The sequence below is a fragment of the Oryctolagus cuniculus genome, chromosome X, assembly GCF_964237555.1.
Source record: "Oryctolagus cuniculus chromosome X, mOryCun1.1, whole genome shotgun sequence".
Taxonomy (NCBI): Eukaryota; Metazoa; Chordata; class Mammalia; order Lagomorpha; family Leporidae; genus Oryctolagus; species Oryctolagus cuniculus.
The window spans coordinates 52,488,908-52,512,341 of record NC_091453.1 but is presented as its reverse complement, the minus strand read 5'-3'; the positions used below and the strand labels follow the sequence as shown (position 1 = coordinate 52,512,341).

Here is a 23,434-nt window from a genome sequence, read left to right as displayed (position 1 = left end):
TCATATACTGATAAAAGGATCGATTAATTGAAAAGGTACAATTACAAACATATGTGTACCAAAAAAGAGTCTGACAAAATTGAAGAGACAAGTACTTCTATAATAATAGTTGGAGACTTCAACTCACCACTTTCAATAATGGATAGGTCATCCAGACCAGAGAGCAACAAGGAACTGGAAAACTTGAGTAGGATTATAAATCAACTAGACCTAATAGACATATATAAAATATTCCACCCAAAACAGCAGTGTACACATTCCTCTCAAGTACACATGGAATGTTCGCCAGGATAGACCATATGTTAGGCCAAAACAAGTCTCAATAAATTTTAAAAGACTGAAATCATACAAAGTTTTATCTCTGGCCACAATTAGAATGAAGCTAAAAATCACCAGAAAAGACAAGCAGAAAGCTCACAAGCATGTGAAATTAAGAAAACACATTCTTAAACTACTAATGAGTCAAAGAAGCAATCACCAGGGAAATTAGAGAATACTTTGACGTGAATGAAAATGGAAACACAATATACCAAAAGCTAATTTATGCAGTAAGAGCTATGCTTAGAGGAAAATTCATGCCTACATTAGAAGGAGAGAGATCTCAAATAATCTACCTTTACACTTTGAGGAACTAGAAAAAGAAGAAAACTAAGCCAGAGCTAACAGAAGAAAGTAAATGATAAAGATTAGAATGGAGATAAATGAAATAGATGTTGGAAAAACAATATAGAGAATCAACAAAACCAAAACGTGTTTCTTTGAAAAAAAATATACACAAAATTGGTAAACCTTTAGCTAGACTGATGGGAAGATGCAAATAACTAAAACCAAAAATTAAATTGGAGACATTACTACTGACCTTACAGTGATGAAAAGGATTATAAGAGGGGGGAGCTGGCACTGTGGTGTAGCAAGTAAAGCCGCTGTCTGCAGTGCGGCATCCCATATGGGTGCCGGTTCAAGTCCCGGCTGCTCCTCTTCCAATCCAGCTCTCTGCTATGGCCTGGGAAAGCAGTAGAAGATGGCTCAACTCCTGGGGCCCCTGCACCCACATGGGAGACCTGGAAGAAGCTTCAGGCTTCTGGCTTCGGGACTGGCCCAGCTCCAACTGTTGGTCTTAAGTTTAGATCCCTGATCCATTTTCAGTTGATTTTTTTTTTTAGATTTGTTTATTTATTTGGAAGTCAGAGTTACACAGAGAAGGAAAGACAGCAAGTTCATCCATCCATTAATTCACTTCCCAAATGGCCTCAATAGCCAAAAACTGGGCCAGGCCAAAGCCACAGCCAGCAGTTTCATCTGAGTCTCTCACATGGGTGGCAGGGGCCCAAGCACTTGGACCATCTTCTGCTGCTTTTCCTAGGCCACTAACAGGGAGCTGGGTTTGAGGTGCAGCAGCCTAGATGCAAACTGGCACCCATAGGAAGCTAGCATAGCAGGTGGCAGCTTTACCCACTATGCCACAATGCTAGCCCCCATTTCAAGTTGATTTTTGTATAGGGTATAAAGTAGGGGTATTGTTTCAAACTTATTTATTTATTTATTTATTTGACAGATAGAGTTAGACAGTGAGAGAGAGAGACAGAGAGAAAGGTCTTCCTTCTGTTGGTTCACCCCCCAAATGGCCACCACAGCCGCTGTGCTGCGGCTGGTATGCTGCGCCAATCCGAAGCCAGGAGCCAGGTGCTTCCTCCTGGTCTCCCACGTGGGTACAGGCGCCCAAGCACTTGGACCATCCTCCACTGCCTTCCCAGGCCACAGCAGAGAGCTGGACTGGAAGAGGAGTAGCTGGGACTAGAACCTGGCGCCCATATGGGATGCCAGCACCGCAGGCGGAGGATTAGCCAAGTGAGCCACGGCGCCAGCCCCCTTGTTTCAAACTTCTGTGTGTGGAAATACAATTTTCCCAGCACCATTTGTTGAAGAGAGTATCTTTTCCCTAGGGAATGTTTTTAGCATGCTTGTCAAAACCAACATACAAAAGAGATGCCTATATCTTATGTTTATAGCCACCCGATTCACAATAGTAAAGATATGCAATCAATCTAGATGTCCATCAACTGAACTGATGACTTGAATAAAGAAAATGTGGTGCCCTGGCTGCGGAGGAGCCTGAGCAGTCACGTCCACCACGGTGCGGGGACCCAGGCACTCAGCACAGCTTAAGATTTAGAGCCAATGTGCCTGCTGGGCTGGCCCAGCTCAGAGCCACATCGGGGTGTGGGTGAAGCTGGAAGCCAGAATGGAGCCGCTGCAGCAGCCGCCGCTGCCACACCTGGCTCCTCAGCAGATGGATGCCTGACAACAGCAGGGACAGCAGATAAGAGAAACCCAGGTGTTGTATGCACAGGAGCTGGTGGCACAGCCAGCTCTCCTGCCTGCCACACTTGGGAGGCCATCTGGCAGCCTTGCCCTGGCTTCCTTAGCCAGAGTCCCACCGGCCTCAGCAGTGACCTGAGTCTTTGAACAGAGCAACGTGAACTGAGAAGCTGAGGAAGAGGAAGGAGGTCTGGAAGACGAAGATGGGGATGATGAAGTTGCAGAGGTGGCAGAGAAGGAGGCCCAGGCGGCTTCAAAACATTTTCATGTGCAGAAAGCAGCTTGCCAGGAGCCCAGAGTGGCACCTGCATCCAGTGTGCTTCCGGTGCCAGGGCTCCCAGCACAGGGACACTAAGCTAGAGATGAGCATATCAAAGATGCTTCCAGGGCCCCGCCTGCCATGGCCACAGCGGGGCAGCCCAGCTGGAATCTGGACAAGCAGAAGCTCAAGCAGAATGGCGTTTTGACCTGGAGTGATGATGCACATGGAGGCCAGAGAAGAGAGCTCTCGGGAATTAGCCCAGCTGTATGAGCTGGACGGTGATCCCGAGAGCAGAGTTCCTAGATGACCTCTTCATCTTCATGCAGAAGAGGGGTGAGTGCGCATCCCTCGTCTCAGCCCCAGCGAGTTCTTATCCCATGCCTGCTGTGCGCTGGTCGCTGAGCTCCACCCTCCCCAAGAGGAGGAGGGCCCTTTACTGCTGATAGGGTCTGGATTTGGCCAAATAATTGATAACAGAACTGAAGAGGGCAGAGCGGGCCTTGGCAAAAATGGATGAAGTGGAAAAAAGAAGAAAAAGAAAATGTGGTATAGATACATGATGGCATATTACTTGGCCATTAAAAAGAATGAAATCCTGACATTTGCAATAAGATAGATGGAATTAGACATTATTATGCCAAGTGAAATAAGCTATGCACAGGAAGACAAATATCACATTTTTTTCCTTACACGTGGAAGTTAATATATTTACAGAGAGTATTCTAAAAAAAGTGAAAATTAACAAATGTTAGTGAGGACGGGGAGAAATTGGAACCCTGGTGCATTGTTGGTGGGAATGTAAAATTGTACAGCCACATTGAAAACAGTTTGGCAGTTTCTCAAAAAGTTATTTAATACCATATGACCCAGAAATTCCACTCCTAGTTATATACCCAAAAGAATTGAAAACAGTGACTCAAATGCCAATATTCACAGCAGCATTATTCACAAGAGCCAAAAAGTGGAAACAATCCAAATGTCCATCAACACATGAATGGATAAACAAAGCGTTGTATATACATAACAATGAAGTACTATTTGGACTTAAAAAGGGATGAAGTTCTGATCCTTGCTGCAACAGGGAGAGGCCTTGAAAACATGCTAAGTGAAATAAACCAGACACAAAAGGACAAGTAATGTATGATTGCACTTCTATGAAATGTCTACAATAGGCAAATTCATAGAGACAAAAAGTAGATTACAGGTTATCAGGGGCTGGAGAAGGGGAGATTGGAGAGTAATACCTAATGGGTACAGAATTTCTGTGTGAGGTGATTAAAAAAAAAAAAACTTTTGTAAATAGATAGTGGTGATAGTGCACTGTGCTTTGAATGTAGTTAATGCCACTTAATTGTATACTTAAGATGATTAAAAGGGCATATTTTATGTTTTAAATACTTCATCACAATAATATAAAAATAAGTAAAAATTTTTAAGTAAAGATTAACCATGTTATAGTCCATCAAGCAAGTAACTTTAAAAGAAGGAAATCATATGAGGTATAACTCTCTGACAAAAATGGAATCAAACAGAAAATCAGTAAATGAAAAATAATAAAATGATCTCCAAACACTTGGAAACTGAAGAAGGCCCACCTAAATAATCCATAGGTCAAAAAGGAACTCTCAAAGAAATTTCAGAAATACACTAAACTGAATTCAGGGGCCAGTGCTGTGGCGTAGTGGATTAAGCGTCCTGCAGCGCCAGCATTCCATATGGGAGCCGGTTCGAGTCCTGGCTGCTCCACTTCTGATCTAGCTCTCTGCTATGGCCTGGGAAAGCAGTAGAAGATGGCCCAAGTCCTTGGGCCCCTGCACCCTCCTGGCTCCTGGCTTTGGATTGGCTCAGCTCTGGCATTTTGGGAAGTGAACCAGCAGATGGAAGGCCTTTCATTCTCTCTCTCTCTCTCTCTCTCTCTGTAACTCTGCCTCTCAAATAACTATTTTTTTTAAAAAATGCACTAAACTGAATTCAAATAAATATACAACATATTAAAATTTGTGCAACACAGCTAAAACAGGGTTGAGAGGGAATTTTATAACATTAGGTCCTTAATTTTAAAAAGAGGATAGTCTCAAATCAATAATTTAAGCTTCTACCTTAACAAGCTAGAGAAAGAAGAAGGAAGGAAAATAATAAAGAATAATAAAATAATAAAAGGAAGGAAATAATAAAGAACAAAAATGAATAAAATTGAAATTGGAGTAAAAATAGAGAAACTCAGTGAACAAAAAGGTAGTCCTCTGAAAACGTCAATAAAATTGACAAATTTCTAGCAAGACTGGCAAAGAAAAAACATAGAGGACACAAATTACGAGTATCAGGGATGGGATGAAATGAAATGTCACCACAGCCCTTGCAGACATCAAAAGAATATTAATGGAATACAACAAACACCTCTAAACTTGGCTAATTCCCCCAAAACCACACATGACGAAAACTCACCAATGTGAAATAATTTGAATAGCCTTACATCTATTAAGGAAATTGAATTTGTAATTTTAAAACTCCCCAAGAATTCCTCAAGCCTGGATGGACCCTACCAAACATTTAAAGAAGAATTTATAATTCTGCATGATCTTCCAGAAAGCAGAAGAGGAAGCAACTCCCAACTCCCTTTATGAAGCCAGTATTATCCTGATACCAAAACCAGACAGAGACAGTACAAAAAAAGAAAAACAGACCACTATCCCTTCTCTCTCAGCTTTGCATATTTGAAAGACACAATGGGCAGCATCTCAGAAGCAGACAAAAGAGAAAGGAAGAAATAAAACACCCTATTTGTAAATGAGATGACTGTATACATAGAAAATCTCAAGAAATCTACAAAAGCTTCCTAAGATTGATAAATTAGTTTAGCAAGGTCACAAGATACAATGTCAACATCAAAAAAATTTTTTTCAGTATACTATCAGTGAACATATTTCTATGTATTTTCAATGAACACACGAAAAACAAAATTGAAAAATACAATTATAATTGGTTTTTGAAAAGTGAAATACTTAGGTGTAAATATCAGAAAACACACACTGGACTTGCATGCTGAAAACTGCAGAACACTGATGAAAAGAATAAAAGATCTAATTACATGCAGAGACATACTGTGTTCATGGATTGAAACTTAGCATAATAAACATGTCAGTGCTCTCCAAATTTATATATAGGTCTAACACAATTGCTATCAAAGTCTCAGCATGCGTTTTTGAAGATATAGACAAGATAATAGTAAAATTAATGTGTGAAAACAAAGGAACAAAAATAGCAAAAACAATTTTGTAAACTAAGGATAAAGTAGGTGGAATCACTCTACCAATTTTCAGCCTTGATACATAGCTACAGTAATCAAAACTGTGAGGTATTGGCAAAGGAATAGGCACATCAAAGGAAGAGAATAGAGATCCCAGAAATAGACCCACACAATACGGCCAGCTGATTTTTGACGAAGATCCAAAAGCAATTCAATAACAGAAAGACAGCCTTTTCAATAAATAGTGCTAGAGCAGTTTGCATAGCCATCAACAAATTGGTAAATTTCATTTAAGAGTAAGTGGAAATTCATTGTACTGTTTTTGCAGCTTTTCTGTAGATTTGAAAGTTTACGCAATAAAAAGAATCAGAGGGAAGAGACATATAAATATATTGCAGTTATATTAATTTACAGTGGAAGATATGCCTGTGAGTTAACCACACATTAGCCTTATCTCCCCTAAGGGCATTTCCCCCCAGGATCAAATAACCTGGGAAACTGAATTAGTAAGTCAGAAAGTTACTTGATAAGCACACAGTCAGAGTGAAGGAATTGAAAGGGTGAAGCTCATGCATAGAGAAGTCTGTTTCATAATTGAGTCTAGATCATGTGGGGCTATAGTACTTGTGTCCATAATATGCAGGGTCTACCTGGTTCCGTCCGATCTCCGCCTGCTGCACAAAAGGACATACCCACCTCCCCCATCCCTTCTCGCAGTTCTGCACAGTTGGTGGTGGGAGGTGCTGGACGAATAGTAACATATGTTTACTATCTAATTCTCTTTTTTTCCCAAATAACTCACAGGCCACCTTTCTGTAACACATTATTCTTCACTCAGTTTACAGTAAAGTTGATTAGATTGCAACTTTATTCTAGTACATCCAGTTCTTCAGACTTGCCTTGATCACCTTGATTACACTTGGATATTTCCCAAGTCCCCATCAGCAGCACATCTACAAACATGTCTTCGTGTCATTTCACTTGCACAATCATTCAAAGCCTATCTCCAAATTCTGGCATCACCTTACTATAGCCTGGACTATGACTACCTTTGTTTCCTTGGTTTGAATTATTTTGTCAAGGTCCCATCACAAATTTTTTTTCAATGTACTGACAATGTTACGGACTTTTTGGTATCTTTGACACCGCTCAATGAATGTATTTTTATCAATAGTATGAGCTTAAATAGGTATAATAGATAAAATAATAGAATTATGTGTGTGTACATGCTTTTTTAAAATATTTATTTATTTATTTAAAAGGCAGAGTTAGAGAGAGAGAGCGAGAGCGAGAGCTCTTCCATCCACTGGTTTACTCCCCCAAATGGCTGCAACGACCACAGCTGGGCTGATCAGAAACTCCAAAGCCAGGAGCTTCTTCTGGGTCTCCCACATGGGTGCAGGGGCCCAAGCGCCGAAACAGATTCATAAAGCAGACCTCAAAGTAGTCAATTATATCAGGCAAGAGAAGGCACCTGTCATCTGTATAAGGCCTTCCAAGTGGCAGGTTAGCCCAAACAAGGAACCAGTTGCAGACCAGAAGGCTGCTTGATGAACACATAATTAAAGAAAAAGGAATTGGATATTTTCCAGATACCTTTTTTTTTAAATTAAATATAGGAACTTCATAAATTGCCCTTCTCCATACTAGAAATAGTTCTTTCTAAAGAAGCAAAGAATCCACAATCTAGAGACAGCAGTCCCCATGGCCATTCCTGGAGACACACTAACAGATTTTTTTTCTGTTGCCTGCCCACCCATTCTCACTTTACTGATCACCTAAAGCATCTGTCTTTACAGCATTACCTCAACACAGTCCTGTTACAGTTTCCCACATTACAGTTTATCTTAGCATTATTAGTAACATTCTATTGTGACCATTTCCTGACATTTTAATAAAATCTCCATTTCCCAATGTATGGTTGGTTACCATGACAGGCAGGACCCACTGTTCACCACTTCAAAATTTGCTCACCTAACAATGCCAAAAAAAAATTTATGTTTCATTTCTTAAGCCTATTCATCCATTTCCCCAATCTCATAAATAGTCAAAGTGCAGTCTAGTCCCTTTAGGATATTATCAAAAGCCAGTATATTGCTTTCATGCAGAACCGTGGGTGCTACCTGAAGGCGGAAAAGAATACTTGCAAGTCTGTACCCATCACCAGTTCTTTTTTTTTTTCTTTTTTTCTTTTTTTTTTTTTTTTGTCAGGCAGAGTGGACAGTGAGAGAGAGAGACAGAGAGAAAGGTCTTCCTTTGCCGTTGGTTCACCCTCCAATGGCCACTGCGGCCAGCGCGCTGCGGCCGGCGCACCGCGTTGATCCAATGGCAGGAGCCAGGTGCTTCTCCTGGTCTCCCATGGGGTGCAGGGCCCAAGCACTTGGGCCATCCTCCACTGCACTCCCTGGCCACAGCAGAGAGCTGGCCTGGAAGAGGGGCAACCGGGACAGAATCCGGCGCCCCGACCGGGACTAGAGCCCGGTGTGCCGGCGCCACAAGGCGGAGGATTAGCCTAGTGAGCCGCGGCGCCGGCCCATCACCAGTTCTTTAGGAAGTAGAAATCTAGGATGCTAAATTTCGAAAGGAGAGGCAGACTTTTGGCATTAAGACACCTGCATCACACATCAGAGTGCATAAGTTTAATTCCTGGCTCCAGCTCCTGACTTCAACTTCCTGCTAATGGGACCCTAAGAAGCAACAGTAATGGCTCAGGCGATAGGGTGGGTGCCTATCACAGGAGCCATTCACATGGGAGACCTGGATTGAATTCTGGGCTCTCAGATTTGCCCACCTCCCCCACCTCTGGCTGCTGCAGTCATGTGGAGAGTGAACCAGGAAATGGGAGCTCTCTCACTCTCTTGCTGCTCAAATAAAATAAAAATTTAAATGCAACAAAATGAATGTTAAAAGGTAGTGAAAAGAAACCCTGAAGCTTAGAAAGAAAATGATTCAATAAAATAGTATATATTACAGAGTCTATATAGTGTATATATATAAATACACACACACACACACAGTAAGCCATCAATAACCATTTGTAAAACACAGTGAACAAATTGTCCAAGAGCTCCCAAATAATGAGTAGCAGGGCCAAAACCCCCAAGCCTAGTTGTTTCCCTTCTAACACAATGCCTCAAAAGTCATCTTTCAAAATATTTTGCTATCATATTCTTACAAAGTATTTTGTGGGGACAAGCAGAAGGGACTGTCTGTGCTCGTATTTCATTGTGAACTGGAGTTTGTTGACTTCAGGGTCAGAGTAAATTTCCTTGAAGCCTTCCTTAAACCCCTTCCTCTGAGCCCCAGGGCCCTTTGTTTGATTAAATTCTGCCTTTTATTATCATTTGTACATCCTTATCTCCTATTTCTGCTTTCTTGAATATAAACTCTTGAAAAATGAATTTATTCATCTTTCTATCCCCCACAGAGCGTGCCCAGCATAGTGCCTGGCAACATAATAAGCGCTCCACAAATTTCTGGTGAATTGGACTGAATTTCATTAGGCTGCAGTTCTGTGATTCTCCCTGATTTGGAGCCTGAGTCCTCTGGCTACTCTCTGCAATTCCTGTTACTATCTTATACTACAAGCTGACTGAAACTAGATAGGCAGTTCTCAAAATTCAATGGAACTCTTTTATAGTCTCTTCCTTTTTCTTCACTACCTCATTTTTGGTGGACTCTGCTTGCATTGCCCGGTTCCTTCAGGTACTCACAAGAGAGAGACAACAGTAACCATATGGTCCCTACCTTTTAGAATTGCAATCTAATGTGAGATTAGCAATAAACACACAATAAAATAGTTACAGATTGTGATATATGTTAAGGAGAAAATAAACGGATGATACAGAGGTTAAGAATGGGGTCTCTGAGGGTTCAAATTTAGGTCAGACTGAAGACCCTTGCTAGACAAAGAGCTGTGTTCCAGGGAGAGGGAACAGGATGTGATAAGGTAGGAAAGAGCTGCCCATGCTCATGGAAGAGTAAAAATGCCAGTGTGGGGGTGGGCGTTAGGCCTGTCACTTCGATGCCAGTTAAGATGCCTGCATCCCACATCAGTGTACCTGGGTTAGAGCCCTACTTCTGGCTCCTGGTTGCAGCTCCCTACTACTGCAGACTGGAAGGCATCAGGTGATGGATCAAGTGATTGGGTCTCTGCCACCCACATGGGAGACCTGGATTGAGTTCCTAGGTCCCATCTTTGGACTCAGCCCAGCCCCGGCAGTTGTGGGCATTTGAGGCGTGAACCAGAGGATGGCAGTGTTCTCTCTTTCTCTCTCTCTCATAACTAAACGTACTTTCTTGAATACCAGTGAAACTAGAATGTATTGAGTGAGAGGAGAGTGGGATGGGATGAGGACAGAGAGACAGGCAGGGGCCTCATCACGTGGGAGTCTTGTAGCTTGGGAAAAGGAGCATGGATCTGGCTCTAAGTGCAGTGAGACACCCAAAATTTTAAGCAGAGGAGTAGTAATATAATCTAATTGGTATTTCCAAAAGATGATTCGAACAGTTGTAAGGAGATGAAGATGTAGAGGGACAGGGAGGATGTACAGGAGCACTAGTGCAGTGGTCCAGGTAAAACTGGCAAGGGCCTGCACTCGGGGGCTGGCAATGAAGATGAAGAGAGTGACTCAAGAGATACTTGTGAAGCAGAATTGACACATTTGCTGATCATTTGAGTGTGGAACCTCTTTCCTTTACTGTCTAGGAAAGGAAGACACAGAGATGCCAAACGGTAAGAGGTTATTTTTTGTGCCATGATTAACTGCTGATTTCCTAACCACCAACCTCATTTTCTTTCTACACCTACTCTTCATAATCTTCAACAATTCCTCACTCTCTTTATGTCTTCTCCTATGGAATCACTCAGCAAAGCCAACCCCTTCCTTCTCCGCACTTTCCTAAATCTCCCCCCTCCACTCGCCATGCCCAGTCCACTCTGGGATTTTGTGGTCACTTCTGGCTGTCATTGCTGACTCCTTCCAGCCTCACAGCACAGGTCACTTTTGGTGGCGTCATTTCAGTTGTGTCTCCAGTAGCCCTCCAGTAACTCCCTACTCATCCCATTGGCAATCTAGACTTTGGGCAGTGGCTTCACAGTACTTCCTCAGCTAGCTTCACCCAACCCTTCCTGTTTGCTCTGGTCTCCCCTTGTAACCTAGCCCACACCGCCAATCTTTAGCCTTTTGTAACTCAGTAAATTCAGAGCTACCCCTCCCAGAAGGCCAGGCACTCCTGCATGAAATTCTGTCACTTCTTTTGTTCCTTCCTGACTAGCACAGTCAGATATTTCTCCTGAATCATTTCAGTCATTTTTTATTTCAACGAATTAGTGTTGAGTAACTCCTTTAGACTGGGCATTGTGTTAGCTACGGGGGATGAAAAATCAGTAGGACTTGGTCCCTGCCCACAAGGAGGTTATAGTATGATAAAAGAGATAGATCTGTGATCAGACAATCATAATGCATTGTATTGAGTGTTATGGGAACTGTATACACAGAATGATGGAGGTACATGCGAAAGTAGCAACAAATGCTATTGACGGAGTCAAGGAAGGCTTTGCAAAGGAAGTGGCATTTGAATGGACTGAGGGCTGTGTAAGCGTTTTTCCAGTTATAGAAAGGAATAAGGGCATTCCTGAAAGACAAAACCGGTTGTTATATGTGAATTTGTAGCTAAAATGTATTGGTTTTTCAGGTCCATATGATTGGGCATAATATGCGTGGATTGTAATGAGTGTGACTGCAGCATGGAGCAGAAGCAGCATATTGAGAAATGAGGCTCAAGGGAGAGATTGGGACAAGATTCTGAAAGCCAGTGAAGATCTCTAAAAGGAAAACTTGACCTAGCACTTAAGACAGCAGTTAAGACACCTGTATCCTACACCAGAGTACCTGGGTTTTAGTCCCAGTTCCAGCTCCTGGTTCCAGCTTCCTGCTTATGCAAATCCAGGAGGCAGCAGGTGATGGCTCAAGTGACTAGGTCCCTGACACTCATGTGGGAGACTTGAATTGAGTTCCTGGATCCTAGCTTCAGCCTACCCTAACCCTGACATTTGCAGGCATTTGTGGTAACAAGCAGATGTATCTCTCTTCCTCTTTCTCTCTCTCTCATTCTCAAAACACTTTTAAAGTTTATAAAAGAGAAACCTGATCAATTTTGGTACCATGGCCACACCAGTGAGGTTGGTAGACAGGTTTATAGAATCATGGAGGGGCCAGCGCTGTGGCATAGCAATAAAGCCACACCGCCTGCAGTGCCGTCATCCCATATAGGCGCCGGTTCAAGTCCCGGCTGCTGCACTTCCAAACCAGCTCTCTGCTATGGCCTGGGAAAGCAGTAGAAAATGGCCCAAGTCCTTGGCCCCTGCACCCACCTGGGAGACCCGGAGGAAGCTCCTGGCTCCTGGCTTTGGATCGGCACAGCTCCAGCCGTTACAGCCAACTGGGAAGTGAACCAGTGGATGGAAAACCTCTTTCTCTCTCTATGTAACTCTTTCAAATAAATAAATAAAATCTTTTAAAAAAATCATGGAGGTTATTATAATAGTTCACTCAGACATAAGAACTTGAACCAAGGTGAAGGTCAAAAATGATATCTCTAAAGTAACACAGAGAGAGTTGGGAGTCTAGTTTGACATGGTGGAGCAGGAGAAAGAGAACCACATTACATCTAGATTTCTAAGTTGGGATACCATTAACTGGGACGGGGAACAAAAGAGGAGGAAAGGAAAAGATTATGAATGGGCCAATTTGGGCTTGACTCACCGATATATGAAGGCACTTCAAAAAGTTCATAGAAAATGGAATTAAAAGATCTTTTATTTTAGTACAAAAAATGAAATTCATGAATTTTTTCTCATAATACACATTTCCATGAACTTTTCAAAGCCTGCTCATACAAGTAGAAAAGTCCAAGAAGCAAATGGATGTGAAAATATGGTGCTTAGAAGAAAGTTGGCTCACCACCGGTCAGAATTTAGAAATTCATTCATTCTTTTATAGCTATATATCTTCCTATGCATTCTGAGTGTTAGGCTAATTGTACTTTTGTATTCCTTAAAAATCTGGAGCCCTCCTCAACACCAAGCTTAAGTCCTTGCAGTGGTTTTCAGTGCCCTCAGTGATCTGGCTCCTATCACTCATCTAAGCTCATTTCCTACTACTGTGGCCTCCATCACATTGGCTGTTTGCCAGCATTGTGGCACAGCAGGTTATGCTGCTGTTTATGACACCACCATCTCATATCAGAAAGCCAGTTTGAGTCCCAGCGGATCTGCTTCCAATCCAGCTCCCTGTTAATGTGCCTGGGAAAGCAGTAGATGATGGCCCGTGTATTTGGGTCCCCGCCACTCATGTGGGAGACCAAGATGGAGTTCCTAGCTCCTGGTGTTGGCCTGGCTCAGCCCCAGCCATTGTAATCATTTGGGGAGTGAACCAGCAGAAAGAAGCTCTCTCGGCCGTTGCCGCGGCTCACTAGGCTAATCCTCCACCTAGCGGTGCTGGCACACTGGGTTCTAGTCCCGGTCGGGGCGCCGGATTCTGTCCCGGTTGCCCCTCTTCCAGGCCAGCTCTCTGCTGTGGCCAGGGATAGCAGTGGAGGATGGCCCAAGTGCTTGGGCCCTGCACCCCATGGGAGACCAGGAGAAGCACCTGGCTCCCGGCGCACCGGCCGCAGCGCGCCGGCCGCGGCGGCCATTAGAGGGTGAACCAACGGTAAAGGAAGACCTTTCTCTCTGTCTCTCTCTCACTGTCCACTCTGCCTGTCAAAAATAAAAAAAAAAAAAGAAGCTCTCTCTCTCTCTCTCTCTCTCCTTTCAAATAAACTTCAGAAAAAAAAATTGTCCCATATTTTCACATGAGTAACTCCCTCACCTCGTTCAACTCATTGCTCAATTGTCTATTCCTCAATGAGACTTACCCTGCCCACCGTATTTAGTATTATAGCTGCCCAGTCCTTCCTTTCCTAGCCACTCCCAATCACTTTTTTCTTTTTTTCCCCTATATCATTAATCATCTTCTGGGAACTGTGTAATTTACTTATTATGTTCATTATCAATTCTGTTCCTCCGCTAGAAAGACAAAGTTCTGGAGGGCAAGAATTTTTCTCTGGTAGTCACTGATGTTTGTTAAGCACTTAGAACAGTTCTTTAGAGCATGATAAACACTCAGTACAGTGCTGTCCCCTTATCTACGCGGGATACATTCCAAGACCACCCAGTGGATGCCTGAAACCAAGGATAGTATTGAATTGTATGCATACTGTTTTGTCTATATATACATGTCTATGATAAAGATTATTTTATACATTAGGCATAGCAAGAGATTAACAGCAACAACTAGCAATAAAATAGAATAAAATAAAATAGAATAAAATAGTTCTAACCATATGCTATAATAAAAGTATGGAAATGTGATCTCTCTCGCTTAATAGCTTAATTCCTCATTGTGCTATAGTAATATTTTTAGATGACAGATTACCATGAGTATATGAAACCATGGAAAAGGGGAGACTACTGTATATATTTATATGTGTTGAAAAAAATGGATGAAAGTATAGATTCCAAGATTTCTGACTGCCATGGGCCTTGGGCCCTCTGAGCCAAAGAGAAGTATAAAAAGGGGGAAGTGAGAAGATATAAGAAAGATAACTCAGTGCCTTTGGGGAGCCACAGGATTTTTTAAAGATTTATTTGAAAATCAGAGTTACAGAGAGGGAGGAAAAGACAGAGAGAGACAGAGATCTTCCATCCATTGGTTCATTCCCCAGATGTCTGCAATGACCAGAGCTGGGCCAGGCCAAAGCCAGGAACCAGGAGCTTCTTGCAAGTTCCCATGTGCGTGTAGGGGTCCAAATTCTTGGGCCACCTTCCACTGCTTTCCCTAGGCCATTAGCCGTGAGCTGGATCAGAGTGGAGCAGCTGGGACACAAAGCAGCACCCATGTGGGATGTCGACATCACAGATGGCAGCATCACCCACTACACCACAATGCCAGCCCCAGCCACAGGTTTTTGGTATACTGAAACAAAATCTTTCTTGACTGGCCCCTTGTATGGTCTGTGTTAGTTTCTTATTACTACTAGTAAGGAATTATCATGTATTTAGTAGGTTAGAGCACGACAAATTTATTCTCTTGCAGTTCTGAAGGTCAGAAGTCTAAAATGGGTTCAGAGGACTACTTTTCCAGAGGCTTTAGGGAAAAATCTGTTTCCTTGCTTTTTGCAGCTTCTCTTGCATTCATTGGCTCTTGGACCCTTCCTCCGTCTTCAAAGTGCGTCACTCACACCTATGCATTCTGTCACCACGTCACCAGGGAGGTGATGACTGTCTTTCCTGCTTCCTGATTTCCCTTATGAGGACTCTTGTGATTACATTGAACTCATCCATATAATCCAGGATAATTTTCCCAGCTCAAGATCCCTGATTTAGTCATATGTGCAAAGTCTTTTTTACTGTATAAAACAGCATGTTTACAAGTTCTGGGGATTAGGACTCGGACATCTTTGAAGAGCCGTTTTCCTATGTATCACATAGTCCTTGTTGAATGCAGACTTAAAGACACAGATTGACAAAAAATACATTCAAGGGTGTAGCTATCTCTAAAACCACCATACACCCTGGGGGCATATATAGTTTCAGATTTTCTAAACAATACTTTCCAATAAAGTTTTCTGGAATGATGGAAATGTTCTGTATCTGCACTGTCCAATACAGTAGCCACTAGTTACATGTGGCTTTTGAACATCTGAAATGTGGGTAGTGAAACTAAAGAGCTTATTTTTTTATTTTAATTTAAATTTAAACTTAATAGCCACATGTGGTTAGTGGTTAATGGTTACTAGATTAGACAGCACAGGCCTAAGGCTCGGGGAAAGGGACAGATGGCAAGGAAAATTTTTTGTCTTGGCTTTAACTTTAGGTTAGAATTAAAAACAAACAAATCAACAAAAATCTCCCTGAGATTTTGTGGCACCAGCCTTCAACTAGGTTTGAAGCTTGAAAAAAAAAAAAAAATATATATATATATATAAAATGTGAGTTGTCCAAAAAGCCACAAGCCAAGAATTTTAATTTAAATTGAACCTAGGTCTGTAATGCTTCAATACCAAAGAAAATCAAATAGAAATCTTTCATGGAAGAATGCACCCATATCCCTAGACCTCATGGAAATCCCACAGAGAGTTGGCAAACATTATTTCACAATCAAAAATCACAATTCACACAAGAAAACCAACTGCCAGGAAGGAGAAGCCAACAGGGAAAAAAAGGCAAAATATAACCAGACCCACAAGGATTTTAGATGTTGAAAATTACTATACACAGAATATAAAATAGGTATGTTAAATTTATTTAAAGAAATAAGAGTACAAAACAAAGAGAAAAAGACTGTTAAAAATGATTTGGGATATTAAAGAACTAAATAGAATACTTTAGAGATAAAAAAGCATAATAATTGACATTAAAAACCCCAATGAGGATTCATACATCAATTGAAAAGAAATTAATAAACTGGGAGAGATGTTTGGAAAAAATCACACAGATTACTGAACAGAGATACAAAGAAATGGAAGAAATAAAATTGTTCAAGAGACATGAAGGATAGAGCAAGAAGGTCCAACATTTATCTCTTCAAAGTTCTAGAAGGAAATAAAAAGGAAAAAAAAAATTCAGATAAATCATGGCTTAAAAATTTCTCTAATTTTTCCCAAAACAACAATCTGCAGATTTAGGAAGCCTAAGAAATTTCAGATAAGATAAATAAAAAGAAATTAATATCTACACTACATAATAATCAGACCACAGAGCAACAAAGGCAAAATCTTAAAACAAGCTAGAGAAAAGACAGATCATTAACAAAAGAACAAAAATTAGAATGATAGCTTTCTCGAGAAGCAACAAAGGAGGCCAGATTACAATACGACATTGAAAGCATTGAGAGAAAATAATTTTCATCTCAGAATTATGTGTTCTGTAAAGCTATCTTTGGAGAATAATTTGAAAAATGAAAGCGTTTTGATATAAAAGTATTTAAAGTTTACCAGTTTCACTAAGTAAGGAAAATTATCCAACAAAAAGCAAGTTCTGAGATACAAGTAAGAACTTTGAGCAGGAAAAAAAGTTAAATGTGTGAGTAATATTATTAGTTTATAATTTATGGGATTAGAAGAAGACAAACAAAAAACACAGAATTTTAAGACTTCACAATAGTAACTCATGCTGTTAAGGATTAGAGTCAAAGCATTCTAAGGTCCCCATGTTGTTTGAGAAGAGGGTAAATATATTAACTCTAAATTTTATTAAGTTAAAAAAGCATGTTAAAATTTCAAGGGTAGCCACTAGAAGAATATAATAAAGAATGAATGTCTTCCAAACTAATAGAATGGGGAAATGGAATGAGGAAAAATAAACCTCAATTAATTCAAAAGAAGTCAACAAAGTAGCAAAAAGTACCACATAGGAAAACACAGCAATAATGGAATACAAACCACAAAATAAGACTATATAAATACATCCAAATATATAGCTTATTCTTTAAAATAAGCTTTTGGGAACTTAAAAACAGTTTTTAAATAACCCTTTGGTTGACAAAGACATTCCTGTGGAAACTGGGAAAGACACAGAAATCAATTTGGACCTTCCACCTAAAGTAGTATTTAGAGGGGTGTCCATAACCTTAAGTTATTACGCTAAAAAGGGAGAAAGTCTGAAAGTAAATGAGCTGAGCATTCAACTTAAGATAGATAATGAACAATAGAATAACTTCAAGAAAGCATAAGGAAGTGATTAATAGACATGAGCAAAAATTAATAAAATATAAAAGATAAATAAAGGAGATCATCAAAATCATTAGTCATTTTAAAAGATTAACTGACAAACCTGAGGAAATACTGATCAAGAAAAATAAGATAAAGCCAAAACACACTATTAGGAAAGGAGGATATTTTCTATAAATTTAAGAGGCTAGCCGGCACCGCGGCTCACTAGGCTAATCCTCCGCTTTGCGGCACCGGTACACCAGGTTCTAGTCCCGGTCGGGGCGCTGGATTCTGTCCCAGTTGCCCCTCTTCCAGGCCAGCTCTCTGCTGTGGCCAGGGAGTACAGTGGAGGATGGGCCAAGTGCTTGGGCCCTGCACCCCATGGGAGACCAGGAGAAGCACCTGGCTCCTGGCTCCTGCCATCGGATCAGCGCGATGCACCGGCCGCAGCGCGCCGGCCGCGGCGGCCATTGGAGGGTGAACCAACAGCAAAGGAAGACCTTTCTCTCTCTGTCTCTCTCTCACTGTCCACTCTGCCTGTCAAAAAAAATTTTTTTCAGAGGCTAAAATTTCAGTAAGAAAATACTTTAAAAATAACTTTATAATCAATAAATTGTATAATGTAGACCAGTGGACAAATTCCTAGAAAAAGTTAACTACCCAAACGGATTCAAGAAGAACTAGAAAGCATGAGTAGTTATATAGCTATTAAAAAAACTCAGTAATTTAAAATATTTTCACAAGAAGAACATTAAGTCTAGATTATTTTAGCAAGTAGTCATGGAAGAATTAATTCCAATATTATAAAAGTTCTTCCAATGAGTACAGGGGAAAACTGGAGCATTTCTCAGTTCATTCTATGGGGCTAGTATAACCTTAATACCAAAACCATACAAGTACAGTATTGGGAGTGTCAGGCTTGTTGGATAGACAGCAAGGAAGACAGTGTGTCTGGAACAGAATGAATGCGAGGAAGAACAGTAGGTGATGATGTTGAAGATTTAACAGAGAGCTAGAGGATTAGAGCCTTGTAGATCATTTTAAGAACTTTTTTTCTACTCTGAGGGAAAAAAATGGAGGCCATGAGAAAGTTTTGAGCAGGCTGAAGTCATAATTGGGCTTGCATTTAATGTGATCACTGTGGCTGCCATGTTAGAATAGACTTTAGAAGGGCAAGTGTGAAGCCAGGGAGACCAGTTAGGGAGCTGTTTCCATAACCAATGTAAAAGATGAAGGTGGGTTAAAGACTGTCAGAGTGGTGGAATGAGGACCTCTGAAAACCTACTCCAAAACAACAATACTCATGTGGCTGGTGATAATTACTTTTAAAAAATCATTTAAAGTCTTTGGAAATTATCCTAAGGGCATACAGCAAATGGAGAAACATCCATTCAAATAAAAATCTACTAAATCTCAGAACAATGAGAGTCTGTGGTATTTGAGCCATGACCCACTCTCTTACCACAACTTCCCCAACTCTGTTTTACAGAAATCCTATCCCGAATACACTACTCTGGGCAAGTATAGCCAAGAAGCCAGGGGCTCATTCTTCCCCCAGTTCGCAGTCAAGGGTTATGGTTTTATCCAGGGTGGGGCAGCCTGCTAGTGTTTCTCATCCCTCTCAGCCCTGTATTTAGAAGCTCTAGTCCAAGTAGAAATAGCAAAGAGCACTAAGACTCTCTTCTTCTACCTACCTCTCATTTCTATGGCAGAAAGACTACGCCAGGCACAACAGACTGAGAATACCAATGCACTGACCACCACCCAGTTCACTCACAGGGCAGGGATTCTACACCAGGAGGGGCAGTTTGAAAGGACAGAGGATTGTCACCACCCTCCAGTGCCCCTGCATGAAGACAGCATGTCACCCATGGAAAAGTGAATTGCTGTCCCCAGCTCTGAAGCAGTGACACACAGGAGTCTTGCCCAGGAGAAAAAGGCCAGTCAGAATGGTGAAGAACTCCTAGCTCTGCTTGAAGGAAATGACTAAAATTTGGAACAAAGAATGGAGAAATCCATGACTGAGGGTATTGTAAAGACACAAAACAGAAATGTTGGTAGAGGAAAATGGAAACTTTGGTGAACCGGAGAACGTGACAACAAAGTGGCCTCCTGGTGTCACAGTCAACTCAGGGAATCGAGAAGTAGTGCATGTGTGGTAGGCTGTATCCACTCAGAAGCCAATCAGAGTAGGTTGAGGGACAGACTTGAAGGCATTTCTTGGGGCCCGCACTGTGACACAATAGGTTAAGCCTCCACCTGCGGTGCTGGCATCCCATATGGCCACCGGTTCGAGTCCTGGCTGCTCCTCTTCCAATCCAGCTCTCTCTCTCACAGCCTGGGAAAGCAGTGGGGGTTGGCCTAGATGCTTGTGCCCCTGCACCCTCATGGGAGACCTGGAGGAAGCCCCTGGCTCCTAGCTTTGGATCAGCGCAGCTCTGGCCATTGCAGCCATTTAGGGAATGAACCAGAAGATGGAAGACACTTTCTCTCTCTCTCTCTCTCTCTCTCTCTCTCTCTCTCAAATAAATGAATAAAATATTTTTTTTAAAAAAAGAAAGAATTTCTTGAACTGCACACTGACACATCAATGCAGGCCAAAAAGGTTCAATGAGACAAGGGCTTAAAAACACAACGTTTGACTAAATCCTGACTGAATAAGCTACTCTGGCCCACAGGTGACCCTGAGGAATCCAGGCTTAAAACTAAAATCACACTCATCCCCAGTAGTCTGGAAGACTGTGCTCATGCCCCTGACTGTGCCCTCTCAGGAGCCACCAGAGGGGAAACATACCAACTACTGGTTCCTCATTGAATAAATGGCAAAAAATAAAAATTCCTAATAGTAGTCTCCAAGCCACAAACATCCAATGCTAAAGGATAGAAATCTAACTGGCTTAGGAGGCTTACATAAACCTTGACAAGTGGCTTGTGCCAACCTAGGGGTGACCCCTAGGTAGTCAGGCTAAAAGGAGAAAAAAATGGAGGTGGGGGGGGGGGGGGATATGAGCAGGGTCATCAGTGGCTTCACACTGGAGGGAGGAATGATTCACAGAGTAAGTTCAATCAAATCATTAATAAGAAAATGACCAAGCAGTTCACCACCACACCGCTGGGATGGCGGCATGGAGGGAAATCACCACTCAGAGTACTTTTATGATCTAAAATACCCACGTTTCAGTATAGATATTTCTTTAAAAGCTAGAAATGGAACTGCCATATGATTCAGCAATCCCAATACTGGATATATATCCAGAGGACATGAAATCATTATATCAAAGAGATACCTGCTCTCACTAGTCAAGATAGGGAATCAACCCAGGTGTCCATCATCAGATGAATGAATAAAGAAAATGTGGCATGCAGGGGATTCCAATTCAATCCCATCAAGGTGGCATGTATCAATGCCATCTCACTAGTCCGAGTGATCAATTTCTGTTCACAATTGACCATAATAATAGGTCTAAGAGTCAAAAGGATCACATAAACAAGACTAGTGTCTGCTAATACTAACTGATAGAATTAAGAAGGAGAGAACGATCCAACATGGGAAGTGGGATACACAGAAGACTCACAGAATGGCAGATGTCCTAAACAGCACTCTGACCTCAGAATTAGCCCTTAAGGCATTCGGATCTGGCTGAAGAGCCCATGAGAGTATTTTAGGCATGGAAAGCCAAGACACTCTGGAAAAAAAAAAGACCTAAATGAAAGATCTCTGCAAGTGAGGTCCCAGTGGAAAGAACCGGGCCATCAAAGAAGGAGGTACCTTTCTCTGAAGGGAGAACTTCCACTTTGACTATGACCTTGTTTAAATAAGACCGGAGTCAGCGAACTCAAAAGGCTTCCATAGCCTTGGCAACTCATGACAAGAGCCTAGGGTGATTACTGACGCCATAAACAAGAGTGTCAATTTGTTAAATCAACAACAGGAGTCACTGGGCACTTACTCCTCATGTAGGATCTCTGTCCTTAATGTGTTGTACAATATGAATTAATGCTATAACTAGTACTCAAACAGTACTTTATACTTTGTGTTTTGCAAACTGTTGAGATCTTTACTTAATATATACTAAATTGATCTTCTGCATATAAAGAGAATGGAAAATGAATCTTGATGTGAATGGAATGGGAGAGGGAGCGAGAGATGGGATGGTTGCAGGTGGGAGGGAAGTTATGGGGGGGGGAAAGCCGTTGTAATCCATAAGCTGTACTTTGGAAATTTATATTTATTAAATAAAAGTTAAAAAAAAAAGAAAATGTGGCATATATACACAGTGGAATGCTATTCAGTCATAAAAAAGTAATATCCTGTCATTTGTAGCAAAATGTATGTGAAATACGTTAGCCACAAAAAGACAGATATTGCATGTTCTCCCTCATGTGGGAGCTAAAATGAACCTAAATCTGAACACAGGATGTTGATTACTTAGAGGCTGGGAAGAGTGGGGGGAATAAAGGAAGTTTGGATTACAAAAATAGGGGAAGCTGGGTGTGGTCCATTGAGTGTGACAAATATATTATATGAATATAAGATGTAAATATCAGGGAGAGTTAGGGGCCAGTGTTGTGGCACAGCGGGCTAAGCCGCTGTTTGTGATGCTGGCATCCTGTATCAGAGTACTGGCTCTAATCTAAGCTGCTCCACTTAGAATCCAGCTTTCTGCTAATGTGCCCAGGAAGGCAGAGGAAGATAGCCTAAGTGCCTGAGCCCCTGTCACCCTCAGCCATGTGTGAGACCTGGATGGAATTCCTGGCTCCTGGCTGCAGCCTGGCCCATCTGCCTCCCTTCCTCCCTCTCCTCCCTTCCTCCCTCTCCCTCTCCCTCTCCCTCTCCCTCTCCCTCTCCCTCTCCCTCTCTTTCTCTCTTTCTCTGTTGCTCTATCTTTCAAATAAACAAACTTTTAAAAAGTAATAGGGGAAGTTGGATGTGATTTAGATATTATGATATAAAATGTTAACAAAAGAGGGTATATGGGAACTCTGTACTGCTTCACAATTTTTGCTTTATAAATTTATTTTTAATCTAGAAACCTTTTTATTCAGGTATACAAACTTCATGCATTTCATATATACAAATTTAGGAATATAGTGATCCTTCCCACCCTACCCTCCCTCCTACCCACCCTCCCACCCTTCTTCCTCCTCTCTCTCCTATTCCCATTCTTATTTTTTACTAGGATCTATTTTCAATTAAATTTATACACATAAAATTACTCCTACACTAAATAAAGATGCTTTATGAATTTAATACTATTCTGAAGTAAAACTTCTGAAAAATAAAATAAAATAGGCAAGTTTCAACCAAAAGTTATAAGCTATACAGAACAAAACAGAAAGTATGATTCATACAGAGAAGACAAAAGGAGACATATAATAGAAACTGTCTTTGAAGGGCCCAGCAAGTGGACTTAGCTGGCAAAGATTTCATACTAGTTATTGTAAGTATGCTGAAAGAACTGAGGATAACTGTGCTTAAGGAAGTGAAGAAAGATATTATGGCAGTGTCTCAAGCAATATAAAATATCAATAAAGAGATTAAAGAGATGGAAATTGTACAGAAGAATCAACTATATATTCTTATTTTTTTATTTGACAGATAGACAATGAGAGAGAGAGAGGCAGAGAGAAAGGTCTTCCTTCCGTTGGTTCACCCCCAAAATGGCCACAACGGCCAGAGCTGCGCCGATCCGAAGCCAGGAGCCAGGTGCTTCCTCCTGGTCTCCCATGCGGGTGCAGGGGCCCAAGCACTTGGGCCATCCTCCACTGCACTCCCGGGCCACAGCAGAGAGCTGGATTGGAAGAAGAGCAACCGGGACTAGAACCCAGTGCCCATATGGGATGCCGGC

General features: G+C 41.5%; 1 protein-coding gene and 1 pseudogene across 4 annotated transcripts in view; both read left to right on the top strand.

The window, feature by feature from the left end:
• HDAC8 (histone deacetylase 8) overlaps positions 1 to 23,434 on the top strand; it is a 256,056-nt gene that overhangs the window by 145,535 nt on the left and 87,087 nt on the right. The window contains exons 10-11 of one of the 4 annotated variants that reach the window (XM_070067126.1): positions 10,537 to 10,563; positions 11,526 to 11,576. The exons of 2 other annotated variants lie outside the window; for them this stretch is intronic. In XM_070067126.1, the coding sequence (XP_069923227.1) occupies positions 10,537 to 10,563; positions 11,526 to 11,561 (63 nt within the window). In that variant the 3' untranslated portion in view covers positions 11,562 to 11,576. Of the gene's footprint in view, positions 1 to 10,536; positions 10,564 to 11,525; positions 11,577 to 19,297; positions 20,146 to 23,434 lie in introns of those variants that run through there. One more of the 4 variants, XM_008272804.4, reaches the window with a different exon arrangement.
• Positions 2,110 to 4,740, top strand: LOC138847670 (AT-rich interactive domain-containing protein 3B pseudogene; annotated as a pseudogene).